The 18627-nt window shown below is 36.9% G+C and overlaps 1 protein-coding gene and 1 pseudogene across 2 annotated transcripts in view; one reads left to right on the forward strand and one right to left on the reverse strand.

The window, feature by feature from the left end:
* Nucleotides 1-8562: 8562 nt before the first annotated feature.
* Nucleotides 8563-12023, forward strand: LOC113685302 (uncharacterized; annotated as a pseudogene). Its single transcript, XR_016189005.1, has 8 exons — nucleotides 8563-9103; nucleotides 9719-9982; nucleotides 10217-10588; nucleotides 10667-10873; nucleotides 10990-11129; nucleotides 11298-11395; nucleotides 11579-11726; nucleotides 11938-12023. The product of XR_016189005.1 is annotated as an uncharacterized LOC113685302 (transcript).
* A 6552-nt stretch (nucleotides 12024-18575) lies between these two features.
* LOC149051316 (polycystin-2-like protein 1) overlaps nucleotides 18576-18627 on the reverse strand; it is a 1025-nt gene continuing 973 nt past the window's right edge. Inside the window, exon 2 of the mRNA XM_089214053.1 lies at nucleotides 18576-18627. This exon is cut by the window's right edge and continues 481 nt beyond it. Within this exon, the coding sequence (XP_089070179.1) occupies nucleotides 18576-18627 (52 nt within the window).

Below are 18627 nucleotides of genomic sequence, written 5' to 3' on the forward strand. Positions count from 1 at the left end.
GAATCAGGGTAATAGCACCGTTAGTCTGACTTTTTTGCTTTGCTTTCCAACTAAAGTTTTTAATCGCAAAACGATGTCATTCCAACAGGAAGTCTGACTAATTATTTTGATAATTCAGTCAGATCCTTTTTTTCCAGTTCATTTTAAGATACTTAAATATTAAATTGTAATTACACTGCCTCACCTGTTCCTGGCAATTCCATCATCAAATGAAGGATGACTGTAGAAGAGAAAATGGGCAAAGTATTTTATTGTTATGTCGAGAACAACTTTTAAACGACCAAAGAGTTGTGCCTCGAATTAACCGGGATGGGCGCTGATTGCATTGGGCAAAGACTTCACATGCTCAGAGCAAAGCAAATACTAGCGTCTCATAGCCTTGTTTTCCATGAATTTACCTAACTGCCACTGACATTTTAAGATAATTCCGTCATTCTCTTTATCAGGAGGTCAAACATATGGATTAGACATTTAATTTAAATTAAAAAAGTTCAAAATTGTCACTTCTCGGAATAGATAACTTTAAATAAATGCACCCTACTCGATGAGGAAGTTTTGCAAGTCGCGCGGTATTATTCCAAGTCAAGAGAGTGCCGTTGAGAAACCATTAAAGTGTTCTTTATGACCATCAGAAAAAAGTCTGGTGTGCCCAGAGTTGCTACTTGAAAAAAAGAAAAAAAAAAAAGAAAAAACCAACAACAGCGTTAATTCCGGTTTGTTGGGTGCAACCTTTTTGTTGTTTCGCTTTCCGTCCGTATTTTTGAGCTGTTGTACAACGCAATACTGTGGGAAATTGTGCATGTTCATTGCCCAAATACGGCAAGTGGCGCAGTAGTGGAGTTATAAAAAGGTATATTTTGCAACAATGAATTAAACGACGAGGAACTGTGTAACTGAATGAATCTGAATGAATCTTTATCTAGATTTATAAAATTGAAACTATGCGTACCGAATTCTTTGAAAAGAAAAACTTTTGACACCGATGTTTAATGCCAAATTTATCATGGGATCGATGAAAAGCATGAAGACGGTATTATGTTCCATTTTCTCTTTTTCTAACTGGAGTGGAATTTATTAATTAACTGTCTGCGGGGTTTTTGCGTCCGTTTAGAGAATAATATTCTACAACTGAAGCCGATAAAAATGTTGAGCAAGCAAGGAGTTAATTAAAAGGGACATAAAAGGTAGACCCGTCAAAAGCTGAAATGTCGCTGACGGCATTCATTTTATAAAACTTTGTCCAAACTTGCCTTCTGTTTACCACAGTTATCGTTTTCTATGTAGCGTGCTCATAAAATAAGCTCAAATGGAACTCCCATTTCTATACATCCAAGATTGCTCAAGGAAAACGTCTGAATAAGTTTTAGTCGACGAATTTAATTTGTTTTTTCGCGAAAGAGATCGTACATGGTTTTTGTGTATTTCTCGGGTGACATCTTGTGACACCAACTTCAGAATTGAAGGTAGGCAACTATGCTATTATGTTCCTGCAACACTTCGTAATGTTTCTGACAGGTTTTTTATTAAACATCAATTAAGCACAACAATCGTGAATTATAACTACCATTTCAATTTTAAAACCGGAAAACTGTTTTATCGTGGTCAATTGTATCCAAATCATTTTCCGTCTGAACAAAACTAAAAACTACCCTTGTAAACAAGTTAAAACATCTCTCTTCCTTTTTTAATCTATATGTTTATTTTCATTACCTTTATTACTTTCAAGTTTTATAAAACTTAAGAACACGTGTTACCAGAGTTCAGTTTGAGGGAGAAAGCCCAGTAGAAGCCACCGATAATATCATCTTATTTCCGGTTGAATTTCGCTAAGGGTTACAGGATGTTCCAATACCGAAATATTTATATCTAACCAGTCACTATTTACTTAACATTTCCATGGAATGACCAGAAGATACAGTGGACGGTGCAAAAACTATATAAAAAGTTACAAACTCAGCATTTAGCCAGTTGTTTTATATGATAAAACTCAAGAGCAGACGTTGTCAAGTCCCATTGTTTTGTTATAAGAGAAATAAATACTTGCCACGTGACTTACGTCTCTCTGGTTTGAAGCGACCGAGGGTAGCAGGATGCCCCGATAACGACATATTGATATCCCATCATTCCTTTTTTGATTCATTATCTTCTTTATTTCTAAAGCATAATCGAGAGAAGTAATAAAGCTTGTACTTACTCAGCGCACAACGTAAAGACAGGGCTGTGGACATTTTGCTGGATTGAATCCCTCTCATCGCACTACCCATCAACTTACTCAATCAAAAGTTGCCGTTAGTATATGTGGACACCCTTGTAATGGTCCGTGACTTAATAAAATCACGAGCGGCAGATTTTAGACAACGTTTTTTAAACTATTTTATAGGACGTTAGTGTAATAAACATCACTATCGACCACTCTTTGCTGACATAAGCCGCGAAAGTTTTATTTTTCCACTCGTAAACGGACCAATGAGACTAAAAGCTCTTTGTACCAGATGCAGAATGCTGTTTTACTTAACAAATACAAGCGATTCACGACACGAAAATAGCTTCATCAAGCTAAAGTTTTCTTAACGTGGATATAAATATGGGTGTTTGAAAAAATTTTAAACAACTCAAAACTAATCAGGATCCACTTTTATAGGTAGTCGTTATTTGGGAAAAAAAAATATTATGTCCACCGGAAACTAGCGTAAATATACCGTCTGTTCCTTTACGTGCACCCGAACATAAATAACTGTCATCGATCTATCAAAAGATAAAAGTGCGTGTTTTAGGCCCGTAAGATTTTGACTTCGCCGTCTGCAATGATTCAGTAATATGTTCGTGTAAGTGTAAGAATGCAAAGAAACTACGGAATTTCTCAGGTTGAAAAATATGTATAACTATATATTCTCCGTTTGGTTAGATCACCTGTTCGGTGTGAGTTTATGAAGTTGATTATCATCCGGATTAGAAAACTAAGTGCGGTCGGCGGGAATAGTTGAGCCCTAAATCTGCATCATTTCCTTTCTCTCACTGCATAACTTCTCCTTTATTGCACATTGTGTGATGACTGAGTTCATATCTTTGCAGAATGATTACGTTGAGTTGCCAAAGAAAAACCTTACCTATTTTCTCAGCTACATGCGCATGTGCTGAACACTAAATTCATATGAAAAGAGCACTCGGCAAGCGCGTGACGGCCTTAGCAAATTTACGTAGCGCGTGGTTCAGCAAAAAAAATGGAATTTAGGGTAATGTCAGATATCAAATTACATTCTGCCCAATACAGGAAATTTGATCGCAACATATTTCAACACAGGAGGAAAGGGAACCTTTAAAAGAACTAAGTGATCCTACGCGAGCTTTATTTTCAAGATCCCGATAAGAAAATCGGCTGTGCAATTTCCCTCCCTTCCGTTGCTGTTATTGTTTGCATTGTAGCTCCATAGGAATAAGATAGGGCATGTAATATGTTAAAATGGTGTTTGCACAACGCAACCGATCGTATTGAACATATTCATATAGTGATTACTGGTTAGAGCACTTTATAGATGCGCTTTAAACATGCTTATGTTTCTGATTGAAAAAAAAATCTTTCGTGAATAACGTTTGTATTCACTCGACAAAGTCATTAACACTAAAGTTGTTGAGCATTTTTGACAAGTTTTCATCATGATATACTTGGTCTGATTCCTGTTAGGACGCGCTCAAGGAAGCGAGACTATCTTCCCAATTTGTATACGCTAAAACTCACACCAATACCTCCCTACAAGAGGATAAGAACAATTTGTAGTTAAAGTGACGAGGATCTTGTTAAAAGGATGGGGTTTGCAGCTTGTGTTGTTTTGAGTCAGAACCAGCTGTTTATGGCTAAGTAAGTCGGGAAAATCTACTATCGTTTACGATATTGACATCGTGTATTTCCAAAATAATTAGTTCTTTTGGTCTTTTGCATCCGCTTAAGACTGTACCAAAGCAAAAAAAAAAAAAAAAAAGCAATGAAGCAATGCTGTAAAAAACAATGATCAAACCGATCTTAATAAATTTTACAGCATGGTACAAGAGCGTCATTATCGTGCCAAGTAAAATGCATAGCTAAGGTTTAAAATATCATCTGACACGTCAACACGGAGTATTCAAATTTATCTTTCGATTCAATACGTATGCTAATTATCGCCTTTTATTCTTCCCCAGCCATTTAATAAAACGATTTGATGAGCAATGAAAAAAGCGTCTTCTTTCAAACGGTCTCGACTATCTTGTGCCTATAACCAGATCATTCTTTCCATTCCACGCATCAAAATTTCACCATTCAAGACTTTATTTCTTGTTAACATAGCATCATCGAAACGCAAGGGAGGTTGGGAGAATTCATAAAATATTTCATCTTGATATTCCAAGCAACTATCCAAGAGGAAATGCAAGAGATTAAAAAATAACCCTCAGGTATAAACTACCCAAGAGGGTATAGAAGAGATTAACAATTAATCCTCAGGTATACACTACCCAGGAGGGCACGAAAAATTGAATTCCCACTAATTTATATCAGGAGACTGCTCTTTGTCTGGACTCTTTCTTTTGACTGAAATTTAAGGCATCCACCGTTAACTTATATAATTATTATCCTTTACTAGTTCCTGGGTGTCTTTGTCAAGCTCGGCTATTCTTGACAGACATCATTGCGGAGTGGAGTGATAAAAAGGTATGTTTTGCAACAATAAATTAAACGGCGAGGAGTTCTTAAACTGAATCAATCTGTTCTTTATCTAGATTTATAATTTTGAAACTATGAGTACCGAATTCTTTGAAAAAAAAACTTTTGACATCGATGTTTAATGCCATATATGTCACAAGATCGATAAAAAACATGAATACAGCACTATGTTTCTTTTTCTCTTTTTCTAACTGGGGTGGAATTTATTAATTAACTGTCTGCAGGGTTTTGGCATCCGTTTAGAGAATAACATTCTACAATTGAAGCCGATAAAAAAGTCGAGGAAGCAGGGAGTTAATTTAAAGGAAAATAAAAGGTAGACCCGTCAAAAGCTGAACTGTCGCTGACGGCATTCATTTTAAAAAACCTTTGTCCAAACTTGCCTTCAGCTTACCACAGTTATTGTTTTTTATGTAGCGTGTTTATATAATAAGCTGAAATGCAACTCCCATTTCTTTTGGTGCAAGATTGGTCAAGCAAAACGTCCGAATAAGTTTTAGTCGACGAACTTAATTCGTTTCTCGCAAAAGAGATCTTACATAGTTTTTTTGTGTATTTTTCGAGTGAGAATTGAAGGTAGGCAACTATGCTATTATGTTCCTGAAACCCTTCATAATATTTCTGAAAGGTTTTGCACTAAACGTCAATTAAGGACAAGAATCGTGAATTACAACTACCATTCTAATTTTAAAAAAAAAAACTGTTTTATTGTGGTCAACTGTTTCCAAATCATTTTGTGTCTGAACAAAACTAAAAACTACATTTGTAAAAAAAGTTAAAACATATCTCTTCTTTTTTTAATCTATTTGTTTATTTTCATCACCTTTGTTATTTTCTAGTATTATAAAACTTGAGAACACACGTTACCAGAGTTCAGTTTGTTTGAATGAGAGAGCCCAATAGAGGCCACCGAAAATATCATCCTATTTCCGGTTGGATTTGCAAGTAGCGCGGTATTATTCCAGTCAAGAGAGTGCCGCTGAGAAAGCAATAAAGTATTCTTTATGACCATCAGAAAAAAGTATGTTGTGTTTAGAGACTTGTTGCTTGAAAAACGAACAAAAAAAAAAAAAAAAAAAACGACAACAGCAACAATTTCGGTTGGTTGTGTGAAACCTTTTTGTTGTTCCGCTTTCCGTTCGTATTTTTGCGCTGTTGCACAATCCAATACTGTGGGGATTTCGCCTATTCCCTTGGCCAAATATGGCTTAAGTGGCGTAGTAGTGGAGTGATAAAAAGGTATATTTTGCGACAGTGAATTAAACGACGAGGAACCATGAAACTGAATCAATCTGTTCTTCATGATGTAGATTTATAATTTTGAAACTATGCGCAGCGATTTCTTTGAAAAATAAAACTATTGACATCGCTGACTGATGCCATATTTGTCATGGGATCGATGAAAAGCATGAATACTCTGCTATGCTTTATTTTCCGTTTTCCTAACAGGGGTGGAATTCATCAGTTAACTGTCTGCAGGATTTTAGCGTCCTTTAGAGAATAACATTCTACAACTGAAGCCGATAAAAAAGTCGAGGAAGCAGGGAGGTAATTAAAAGGGAAATAAAAGATAGACCTGTCAAAAGCTGAACTGTCGCTGACGGCATCATTTCAAAAAATCTTTGTCCAAACTTCTGTTTACCATAATTATTGTTTTAAATGTAGCGTGTTTATAAACTGAGCACGAATGCAACACCCATTTCTTTTTGTGCAAGATTGTTCAAGCGAAACGGCTGAATAAGTTTTAGTCGACGAACTTAATTGGTTTTTTTTCGCGAAAGCGATCTTGTGTGGTCTCTGTGCATTTCTCGGTTGACATCTTGTCACAGCAACTTCAGAAGGTAAGCAGCTATGCTATTATGTTCCTGAAACCCTTCATAATATTTTTGAAAGGTTTTGCGCTAAACGTTATCACATAATCATGAATTATAATTACCATTTCAATTTTAAAACCGCAAAAATTGTTTTACTGTGGTTAACTGTTTCCAAATCATTTTGCGACTAAACAAAACTTAAAACCACATTTGTAAACAAGTGAAAACATATCTCTCCTTTTTTTAATCTATTTTTATATTTTCATTGCCTTCATTATTTTCAAGTATTATAAAACTTAAGAACGGACACGTTACCCGGTTCAGTTTGAGTGAGAGAGACCAATAGAAGCCACCGATAATATCATCTTATTTCCGGTTGGATTTCACTTGGGGTTACAGGATGTTCCAATACCGAAATATTTATGTCTAACCAGTCAGTATTTACTTAACATTTCTATACAATAACCACAACATGTAGTAGAACTTCAGTTGTACTTACTCAGCGTAGAGTGTAAAAACAGGGCTATGAACATTTTACCACATTAAAGCCCTTTTATCGCCCAATTCTTCAAGCTTATGATATACAGAAGTTGCCCTCAGCAGATGCCAGTATGCGTATGTTATATAGTTCTTGACTTAATAAGAACGCCAACGCGACAGATCGTGTAACGTATTAAAACTCTTTTGAAGGAGGTGATATGACACATGATAATACTCGATCGCTTCTCACTGACATAAGTCACCACTAGTTTTTTTTTTCTTTGTAAAAGGACCAATGAAGCTAAAGGCTTTTTCTACCAGGTGCAGAGCAATTTTTCGCTTTCGCCGGAAGCTTTATCGAGTATCTCAGGTGTTCAACTGCACGGATGGAAGAAATTACCATCTATCCATTAAAGAAATGAAGCTGCTCGTTGTAACATTTATATCGTATGGCAAATAAGAGCAACATCGATAATCAGGGATTACTGCTAACTCGCCATACAAGCGCGTTTATTTAATTCAATGTCAGTAGATCTGAATTTTTTTTAATCCTTTTGGCATCTATTAAAATTTAGTCTAAGACGATGTTAACATGGTGTCATATCAAACTTTGTGTCTAATTTCTGGTAGACAATGGCACTGGATTACCTTCCTTTTATGGGCATTTTAATTGTTTACAGCTTAGAGGCTCTATTGTTTCTAGAACACAGGTTTGAAAGAACCGACGCTTTGCCAATTTCCGAGCGCGAGATTCAAAATATTCGTTGACTACCAGATGTTGACAATAGCACAATTCTCGGGGTGGGGTAAGGGAAATGTCGCTCAGAACAAAGGCAATTTTACCGGGAGTACGGAAGGGAAACTTTGTCACATGAAGCGCGGGCCGTAGAAGTTATTTCTTTTCTTCGCGCAAACCGGCGAATGTAAACGTTCAGAAGCACGCTGAAAGAGCTAGGGTTTGTATTTTTAAATACAAATGGAAAAGCGCAAAACAACTACAAGCAAAACCTAGTCATCGGAAAATAAACTCAAAAGTGAAGCGAAGTAATAAGCCTTTTTTCTGGTCCGTTTAATGCTTTGCAATAGGCCAGCTGATAAACCCGCTGCGGGGAAAGTAGCCTACCTGCAGCGAAGAACTGCCGCTACCATCAATTATGTTCGAAATATCAGTAAACTGTTGGGAGGGTTAAATTCTCACGATAAAAATATTGAATTTCTCACAAGTATGATAAAACAAAAGCGTCTTTGGTGTTATTTAAAAACACAATTGTTGCGCTGTTACAAAAGTTACTCCCCCAATTCAAACTAATCGATTTTAACTTTTGGCAAACATATTCCAGATTATACTGAATTAGTCAATGTAAGAAATTGTAACAGGGTTCTTGGGGAATTTAGTTACGAAACACTTTCAGTGCGTTAGTTCCACTAGAGTATTCATAACTTGCAACGCTTTCGTGGTCAGTTGTGTATTGTTTTCTCGTCTTTGTCTCTTAATCGTCAAAGGTTAAGTTACCAGCCTATAACATGTTTTGAGCGGAGCTAAGCGTCTTTGAAATTCGCGCTCAGTTGTTTTCTCGTTGTCATGCTAATGGAGTAAATGGTTATAGAGACTCGTGCACTCGACAACGATCATTTCGCTATTGTCACTTGACAACAGTCATTTCGCTCGTGTCATCAAAAGAGATCGTCGAAAATGTTTTCCAAGTTTAAGATAGAAAAGGCGCCAAGCGCCCTCTACGGACGCGAACCGAGCCATTTTGAGGTAGAGCAGTCTGCCATCTCTTTGCCACTCCTTAAGGCGTACGACCAGCGTATTCGCCATCTGCGCGCTGAGAATGAGCAGCTACGAGCTGAAAAAGTGGAACATGTTAAGATCATTAATGGCCAGGCGACGGAATTGGCAGAGAGAAGAGCTGAAGTTTTCCAGCTTCGCCAGGAACTTCAGCTTCTAAGACACGAAGTTTCCCAAAAAAAGAACACCGTCAAATTTAACATCAGCCGCAAAAGCTATTGGGACGTGGACAGGGCTGCGCGGTCTTTGAAGAGGAAAAAAATCGGAGACTACCTGCGAAATGCTGCAAAGATTTTACCAGCAGAATTTAAACCAATCGAGGTAAGTATCATTGCAAAATTTCCTTGATAATTACTCAGTATTATATTCACCTGTCGCTGTTTATTCCTTTCAAGCTATCAGCAAAGAATCTTTGTGAGAGCGTCTGAAATAAAATTTTTATGCAGGCGATATAAGGTGAAGACAAAACTGTTTGGTTACTGTTATTTTTTATTATTATCGACTTCTGATTAAAAAAAAAAAAAACACTGTCAATTTAAACCTCAAATAAATTTTTCTTTGCTTTCGATTCGCTTTGCCACTAATAGTTTTCATGAAGAAGCTGATATGATGCCATCGCTGTACAAGCTGAAAGGGTGACGTATGATTTGTGCCCACGGTATATCGATAACTTTCAGCGGGCTTTTAGATGAAGCAGTAGAGAAAAATGGCTGCAAATGGGAAACATTACACGTAGTCGTAATTGTGCTGTTGTGCACATGTTACTAACATTTAAACCTCATCGCCGCATCTCCTTTCTTTTGGCCGACCTCAGAGAATCATTTATTTTGCGATTCTTTTGTTGATTAACGTAGTTTACCTGATTTTACTCGTGCAGACGTCTCTTATTTTCTAGCGTAATTATTTAGATTCTCTTTGTTTCTTTTTTTCACACAGGTTAAATTTGATGTAAGCGGCCGTGAATTAGTGATCCCACTATCTGACTACCAATATGAAGGCGATGACGATGAGGGCTACGCTCACGAGGTCGTACAAAGGATGTTGGCAGCGAAGGATGAAGGACTTGTAAGTGACAAAGCATACCACGAACTGAGGATGGTGCTCCTTGAGAAAGTTCGAAGTCACGTCCCGCCACTGTCCGCTATCAAACAGGAAAGGAGTTCCCAAAATAAGGAAATCAAAGTAATTCAAATCCCGGAGGTAAATTAAGTTTTAGAGAACACTTAGCAGTGTTTTTGACAGTTTCCCACCATGCTTGTTGGCAAAATCATGGCACATATTCCACCTAGGATGATTTCCGGGTATCATAAGTGACACTGTGCACCAGTACTATTTAAGTTTATTTTTGTTTGTAGTGTTTAATTTGTAATGTGACTGTGGCAAGCATAATAATTTACAGAATAATTAATTTTTTTGGGTTTTAAATAAATGCAGGCCAAACAAGCTGATGGTGCCCGGAGGAGTGTTCGTAATGTTTTACAGTATTTAATCGCTATACCAGAAGTTAAGGATGCCATAAAAAGAGATGGATCAAAAATTAAACTTAGATTTGCAGCTGATGGGAGGAGGACAAGCAAAAGGATTGACACAGTAATGACTGCTTTCAACATTCTGTGTGAAAATAAAGCAACATACGAATACCAGTATACTCTGGCATTGTACAATGGTAAGTGCAGAGATTCTAATATCTTAACATCTAAATTCCTGTCAAATAAGAGCAACGATACTAATGATAAACTGTTAGATGCCAAGATAAGAGACATTTTATTAATTAAAAATAAAACAGTTGCCAATCTTATTAATTTTGTATTGGTGCTCAAAATATGTTACAGTCAGTGGATCATGTCTAATATATAGAGCCAACAACAAGCAAGTCAATAATAGAAATATATTATATTATGTGATCTTTTTCCAGTTGATGACTGGCCAATTGAGAGAAAGCTATCAGAGTGCACTTGGTTGTGCCAGCGCTCCACCACGGCTGCAAGGAAAGGCTGCACAATGCCTCCACTTCGTAACATCCCTTTTGAGTTTGTTGTGGTGGATACATTACATTTATTTTTAAGAATAATGGGGCTAATATTCCATCAGGTGAGCCCACATGCATCATATAAAGAAATGCCATTTTCTCATGCAAACCCTTTGGAAATTTTTCAAGGAGAAAACAGACACTTATTAATTTTGTGTTATTTATTGTCTCAATATAGGTTGTTGAGGTTGTTGTCAACAATGATTGCCCAGACATTCTGTCAAAAGAAATGGAGAGAATTCAGGTGGAATTCAAGTTTTATGAGGAGTACAACAGACTGGCAGAAAAAAACAGAAACAAAGTGGACAAGTCTAAATGGTACTTTAATAAGTTAACAATATATCTACATTTGTTAATAACATAGCTGGCATGGCTGCACAATCAAATTCAGCATGCATTTATAACCTATGATGCACTCAAGAAGAGAAAAGTTTATCTTGGCTACTATCCTATTTTATTAATATTTAATTTTTCTTTGAAAATCAGGGAAAGAATTGCAAAAGGTTTTGGAGAAACTCGATATTAAGAACGTTATGGAAGATGTTGGCACCGAAGATGCAGAGGGCATAGACAATCTGTGGAAAGTAAGTTGGAATTAACCTGCAAATATCAGGCATCAGTTTTACTGAAAAATTCCTCAACTATCAAGTAAAACTTTGGAGAAAAGGTAGAAAACTTTTTTATTTTCTGTCAAGTGGCAACCCCTTTTTGTTAAAGACAATTAATAATGATGTCTAATTGTTATCTGTATTTGCTTCTTGCTGTAGGGTTTTCAGACTTTGATGCGGGCGCTACAGGTTCAAGAAAATGATCCAGACTACCTTGAGCCTCAGCACTTTAAAACATATGTGCGGGAGTGGGGAAAGCTCTTTCTTGAAATGTACTATGATGATGACATCACCCCCTACATTCACAGTAAGTCAACAAAAATTTAACTCTTAACGAATGTCTTCCTGGATGGAAGTAATGATGATGATATTAAATAATAATTTCACAATGCGTCTACTATTTATTATTAGCAGATAAATAGGTCTGAAAGTTATTGTAATTATATAAGTAGGAAGCTTTTAAGTGAAACTTTGTGGTATAAAAATAAATAAAATTAAATATTACTCTCTTTTTTCAGCATTTGTATATCATGTACCACAGTTTTTGGATATGCATGGTACTTTGATGCAGTTTAATTGCCAGCCTGTGGAAAAAGCCTGTTAAATGCTGTTCCGCAGACTGTGAAAAAAACAATGTCTCTTGTAGTGTCTATCTCAAGGAAACTTGGACGTGACAGGCATAAGGCGGTAGGGGAATGGGTAGAGTGAGTCTACGCTCGAGACCACCAAAATACCTACCTACTGTATACATGAATTTATTTCCGTTAGAATTTCTGGGTAGCATGGTGGTGTTAGTTTATCCGAAAAAAAAGAAAGAGAGAAAGTAATTAAGTAGGGATGAAGATGGACTAACGCTCGAAAATTCAGCTTTGAAATTCTTTACGGTGGCCACTTTGCGGTATCAACTCGACTGATAACACTAAATTATCTGATTTTTACCTTAATCTTTGATATAATGTTTTACTTCCCCTTATATATTTTTTTGTTTTCTCTCGGCTTAATAACTATTTAAAAAGGAAAAAGTTAAATTCTTCGTCATCTTCTGAGAACCCTGAGAAAATATTCTCCAGCCGTTTTTCAAGTCTTGCTGTCTCCTACTTAATTTAGAAAAGAATCAGGAAGAAAATGAAAATATGACCTTAGATTCATCTACCGAGAACACTTGAGAAAATATAAAACGCATCGATTTATTATCCAGGAAATATTTCTGTTGTTTCATTGATAGTTTCCTGCGGTTTTCCTCTCCAAGAGGATTGTACTTTTTTAATGGGAGTCAGTGTGACTGCCCTTGGGAATGATTTTTTTATCTAAAATAAAACAAAAAAAAGAGGTTATCAAATGTGCCATGACACCTACATAGTAACCTTTCCAAAAAGCTAAAATAAAAGCAAAATTTCAGTAAAAATATGGCTGGCTAACCGAGTGGGTAAGATGCACATATCTCGTACACAAATGATTATTATTCCCGTATAGGTAAAATTGCCTAAAAAATATATTGCCCACGTAATGAATCTTTTATCAAGCAATTGAAGCTTGTTTGGCCAAGATGGCTGATTGTAATCGGCCTCTCTCTTATGTTTTTGTTCTCAATGTTGCTGTTGTCACTTTTAATTAGGCTGTTATGTGAAACGAGGAAAGGCACTTAGAAACTAACGTAATTACTTGCACAGATTTATCCGCAGTTGCTACTTCACCAGAAGATTCTGCAACTACAGAGCTGGTCTCTACATCTGCCACCTGCAGGTTGGACAGCAGAATATCTAATGATATCAAACCTTGGGTGGGAACTAAGGCCAAGAACTTTACAGCTTTTAGGTAGGGCAAATGCATTGGTCGATGCTGCGCTCGTGCCTCGTGTGATATCGCTAGCTCACTTAATGGAAATTGATTTGCCAGACAAGTGCTGAGCTCTCATCAGGAGGGGCAAAAGTCGAGTTAGCTCATATGAATAGAGGATCCTGTAAATTAAAAGGATAGAATGTGGCACACAAAATCCAAGTAATCACATGCGTAGAATAGTGAGTAGTGTTAAACGAACTCGACAAGAATTTTTGACAACGATATAAACAGCTTTTAATTGACCAATGTTCCACGCAAAATCAGTTAAAATGAATCGTGTGATGTAAACTTAGTAGTGAATCGTATGATGTCAGCCGTATGCCGGCTCGAACTGAAATACAAGACGACAATAAAAGCTAACATAACTAACGTATCGAAGATAAAATAATACAAATGAAGGAACTATCGCTAACATTGCAGTAACGACCTTAACATGGAAGTGGCAAATCGGCACTTATATTGATCGATTAATAAGCTTCACGGCGATTAACTCGGATGATAGTTTTATGAGAAATAACCATATATTGGAGATATGGACCTAATCAAGCGCGATTCAGAGCATACAAAATACAAAAAAACAACAACAAACAAACAAAACTAAATAAACAAACAAACAAAAAAAACTAACTAACCGATTTAGTAACGATATAGGCCATTTGATAACTGATAAAGTAAGACTTAACTGAAAAGAATAACAATAAAAAAGCCGAAGAACTTAGCCTGGAAAACAAGGAATCGATTACTCATTTGGTTTGCCCACGTACTGAATTTGACTTGATAGAATAGATGAGTAGCAGTGTGGAGAGAAACTATGGCCCAATCCGGAGTAGATGTTGGTGCAGTAGAATCTACACCTGAAATGAACTAACCGAGTAAAACCTCGTAAATATATCTAATCAAATAACACGCAAGCTAAGCCAGCGATAATAACTATTTCCTGACGGAAATAGCAGCCGAGGGCTGGTAAACTTCAGCAGATTAAACAATTACTTGATAACATCAATGGTATAGTAAGTTCCTGCGGTAAGGACTGAGTTAATATCACGTTAAAAAACCGGCAGATCGTCCGGTCGAAAGGAAAAAGGTTAGCTCGCCTTGTCTGTTTTGCCCTTCCCCGCCAGCCTTAAGTTGTCGGTCCAAAATGCATATGTAGCATCCTGATACCTCAGAAATTTTGCCTCACCCGTAATCATGGAGATTTCGTTCATTTCGCACCATCTTCTCTTTTTTTCTCAAAAAACCCGTTACCAGCTCAATTTGCATCGCAATTGAAATCTGTACCTTATAAGTCAATTTTACAGAAAATTGATACAAAATAAATTGCATTAGCTTGCCTTTGGTGCTAAAATGATCCAAGTTCTTCAGTTAGGGAAACTAAGCGCACGTCACCATAATTTCGTTGTGTTTCGCAGACTGGATGATCGCGTACATTATAGCTGCTTCCTCAGTTTTCGTGCCTGGAATCGGCGAGATAATATGGGCTGTATTTATCTGCGTGAAACGATGAGAGAATGATTAACCCTGTGCTCTAAAGGCCTGAAAAAACGTCATTCTCTGGATAACGTTCTCTAATATCAAAGCCCGGCTGTTCGACAATAACTTAAGGTTGAGAAAGGGACTTTCATTTCTTTAAAAATAACATATTACACCTGAGGGTGAAGCGCTCATACTGTATTTAGAGATTTAGGTCTCGAAACTGTTTTGTTCGCTGTGTGCTTACTTGCACTTTAGTAGCTGAGAGGATAAGATTATATCAAAGTTATAGTTAAAGTCTCTGGCGGGTTAATAAAACAAAGTTTAGCCGTTTTTTTTTCACAAAACAGCGTTCTAAACTATCTTGAATATAGCTGAATCTTGTTTCTGAACATATGTTTTTGTGAACAGCGTCAAGAGGGCTGAAAGCTAACCCTCTTTTAAATGATACCTCAAGCCCACTGCTTGCGTAAAACAGCGGTTTAGATTACACCTCGTGTTGATAACCGGCCCTCTGTTTTTTATTTCTTATTGGCTCAGAAAGTGAGCAACATTCAATAGCATTCCAATCAGTCATTTCTAATAAAAGTTAAGTAGTAGAAACTTGACAAAAATTTCTCTAATCGCCATGTGTGAGCACACTGACAAAAGATTTTGCATATTCAGGGGATTAAATTCCAATAGAAAGAGCTTCGCTGCCATTTTCATCTTTGGCTTCTGCCATCGTTTTCAACTTTCTCATTTTGAACAATTAAATTGTTCTACAATTAGTTTTTCTTCTCATTACGACTGGATTTTAATTTTCCGTATATATTTTCCTACGGTAGGCACCCCGCATTGGTCTGAGTGTCCTGTTCATGCCCACTCTTTTTGGGTTTTTAATTATTTATTTTTGTATATTTTTTTCCGTTTTGATCTTGCCCAATAAAGCTTGACACAAATATATAAAAATAGTTACCAATACTATCTATAGCTGTGTGAATCCATGTAAGTTTAATTTGCACGACACGAAAGCAGAAGTCTCTGTTTTAATGTCCATAAATGTGAGATCAGCATCCACCCCTAACTTGCAGTTTTGCTGTCATGATTCATGTTGCAGACAAAGGCTTCGTAAACAAAGGAGAATGCTGAACAATGACGAAGATGATGGAATGCTTCCCAAAGGTAAGTTCTCTCATTGAAAAAAAAAGAAAAAAAAATGGTGAAGGGGATGGTTTTGGTTGGGTGACCGCTCATTGGCAGTTAAACTTATATAGCCCCTCTTTATACTCTGTTGGCAACGACTGATTCTCCTTTCCCCTTGAAAATCATGTGATCTCCCAAAAATACTCACCTCCCCTTGCTAAAGATGTTGAATGTACCTCAATCACACCTTATTTTTTAACAATTTTGCTCGCCAAAATTCTTTTTTACAATTCCTTACTGTGCGTTTTGTTTTATTAGCCACACAGGCACGATGTAGAACCCCGGTGCCAAGATACTAAGCAAGGCAGGCTCCTAACTATGACAACGTACCTTGTACCCGTCACCCAACCTTTGTGTCCATACCAAGCGTTGATAAGACTCACAAATGAATATTTCATACTTTGCATCGACTAACGGTCCAGAAAAGACTTCAAAATGTTCAGCAGGCTTTAGAATCGGCGGTGAATTAAGTTGCTACAGTCGAGAAGATTGATGGTCACTTCAAACCATGATGGCATTAGTGTAACCTCTAACTTAAATGTTCTTTGGTATGCATGCAACCGCTGGTCATTGAGAGTGACGACTTGGATTGTAAGTAGAGGAAACTGATACTGCACTTTCTATATACGGGCCTCGTGAAAGCAACAACAATGAAAAAAGCTATACACAAAAACGTTGATGGTACTTAGCGATGCCTTCCTCGTAAAATTTTACTGTTTTTAGCGATTTGCGCGCCGAAACCTCTGTAAATTCAAATAATAAAAAGCCGTTTTCTAGGTAAATAGCACACCTTTACACGATTTTGTTTGTACAGTAAACATTGCGATCAGTACTACGAAGTTCCAGTTCAATTACCTTCTCTTTCCAAAATTGCATTTGATTCCAGCGTCGAGAAAGCTCGTATTAGCTACAAAAAATGTTAAACCGACAAAGCCCTCTTACGTGTTCAACGGAAAGGACATGCGGGGCTTCTGATGAATGTTTACCTCAGTAATTTAGACTTTTTTAATTAATTTCCATATCGCAGGAGGTCAACAAGCATCCAGCTTGCTTTTTAAAGCCACCGAAAGTTTAAATACCCTTTAGGTTTCATGTAACTTTTATGGCTCTTTTTTTGGCGAAGTTTTGAACCGGTGGAATTATTCAACTCTGTGCCCTGGAAGTAATATGCAGCCAAAATGATCAGCACTGGAACAGCATTGAACATGAACTTACTGCAAACTTATTTTACGCTGATATTGCAATGTAGAATACTTATTTAATAAATATATTTGAATATAATCCTTACGCTTTGATTGTTGATGTTAGAGCGTGGTTATATACATCTTTCCCCGATGCTTGTCGAACAAAACATTGCTTTTAGCGTCCCCTCTGTACGCAGCATTATAAGGGGCAGTTTTAGAAATCACTACGCGGTTTAACCAGCAAACCCCCGAATAAACAAGTTTCAGTTGGTTTTACGCGTACCTGACAACCAAGAACGTGCTTGCAAAAGCTAACTGGGGAAAATGTGACTGAGAAGCTATCACTTACGCAGGAAGCGCCATCTAGCTTACCACGGACGTGAAGGGTTTGGCTATGGTCGCGGCCCACTGCGTTTGAGCCCTTTGTTGACATCAATGAAATCAATTGATTTTTGGAGCACGCGTGAAATGTTCCTTATTGGGATCAGTCATTGTCAATCGTCTGGCGGGAGGGGGGATCCCATGGTCTTAAGGGGGCACAGTTGGGGGATCAGTTGTCACCAATGAAGTGAGTCAATACGCTCGATACCAGCAGAATTTTAATCCTACATACATACATACATACATACATACATACATACATACATACATACATAAATACATAACTTTACTTCCGTTCGAAATTTTAGAGTAGCATAGTGGTGCTAATTTCTCCGAACAAAGAAACTGTCTAAGTGAGTAAATAGGTAAGTCTTATTCATGGAAAACACTAATTCAATTTCATAATTATATTTCAATAAATGAAACCAATCAAATATATTAAATAAGATAAGTAAAGGCTACTTGTTGCTAAACAATAAAATGATCAATAGTCTCAAATACAATTGTCAAATCTTTAAAGTCATTGAGGCTCGAACATATTCGTCTAAATCGTTCCATCTTTTTGCAGGAGGATATATATAAAAGACGGATTGTGTGACAATAAAGAAGTTCATACAGAGAATAGTGAGAGTGAAGAGAATTAAAAAGGCGAATATTTTGGCGTATATGGTGTCGGCCTGTGCTAATTCATTGATTGGTCTAGCTTTCACTCGACCAAGAGTTAGCTCGAGTTGGAAATAGGCTCCTTTTAGCACCGAAGAGTAGTGCAAAGATCGTGCAGATATCTTCAATATTGTGGAGAATAAAGCAACATAGTTGTTGAAGCGAAAGATTCACAATAGCTTGGTGGTGACGATGAAAGTAAGAATTCCAAGTACCACATTTTCCACTTCTTGGCAAGTGATAGCTTCTTGGAAACTTAGATTTCCGTAAATGTTTTTATGCAGTTTTCCCATGGTTGAAATGGTTTTACTTTGTCGTATTATGTACATCACCACGGAAATCAGAGAAAAAACAATATGAAATATCTCGACCCAATTCCAGATAGACTTGAAATATCGAGAACGATGACTGTAAAGTCTGAAAATTTCCCTTCAAAAATACAGAAAAACGAATACAATGTACAGGAACAAGCAAATCAAATAA

This window comes from Pocillopora damicornis, chromosome 1 (assembly GCF_964200805.1).
Source record: "Pocillopora damicornis chromosome 1, jaPocDami1.2, whole genome shotgun sequence".
NCBI lineage: Eukaryota > Metazoa > Cnidaria > Anthozoa > Scleractinia > Pocilloporidae > Pocillopora > Pocillopora damicornis.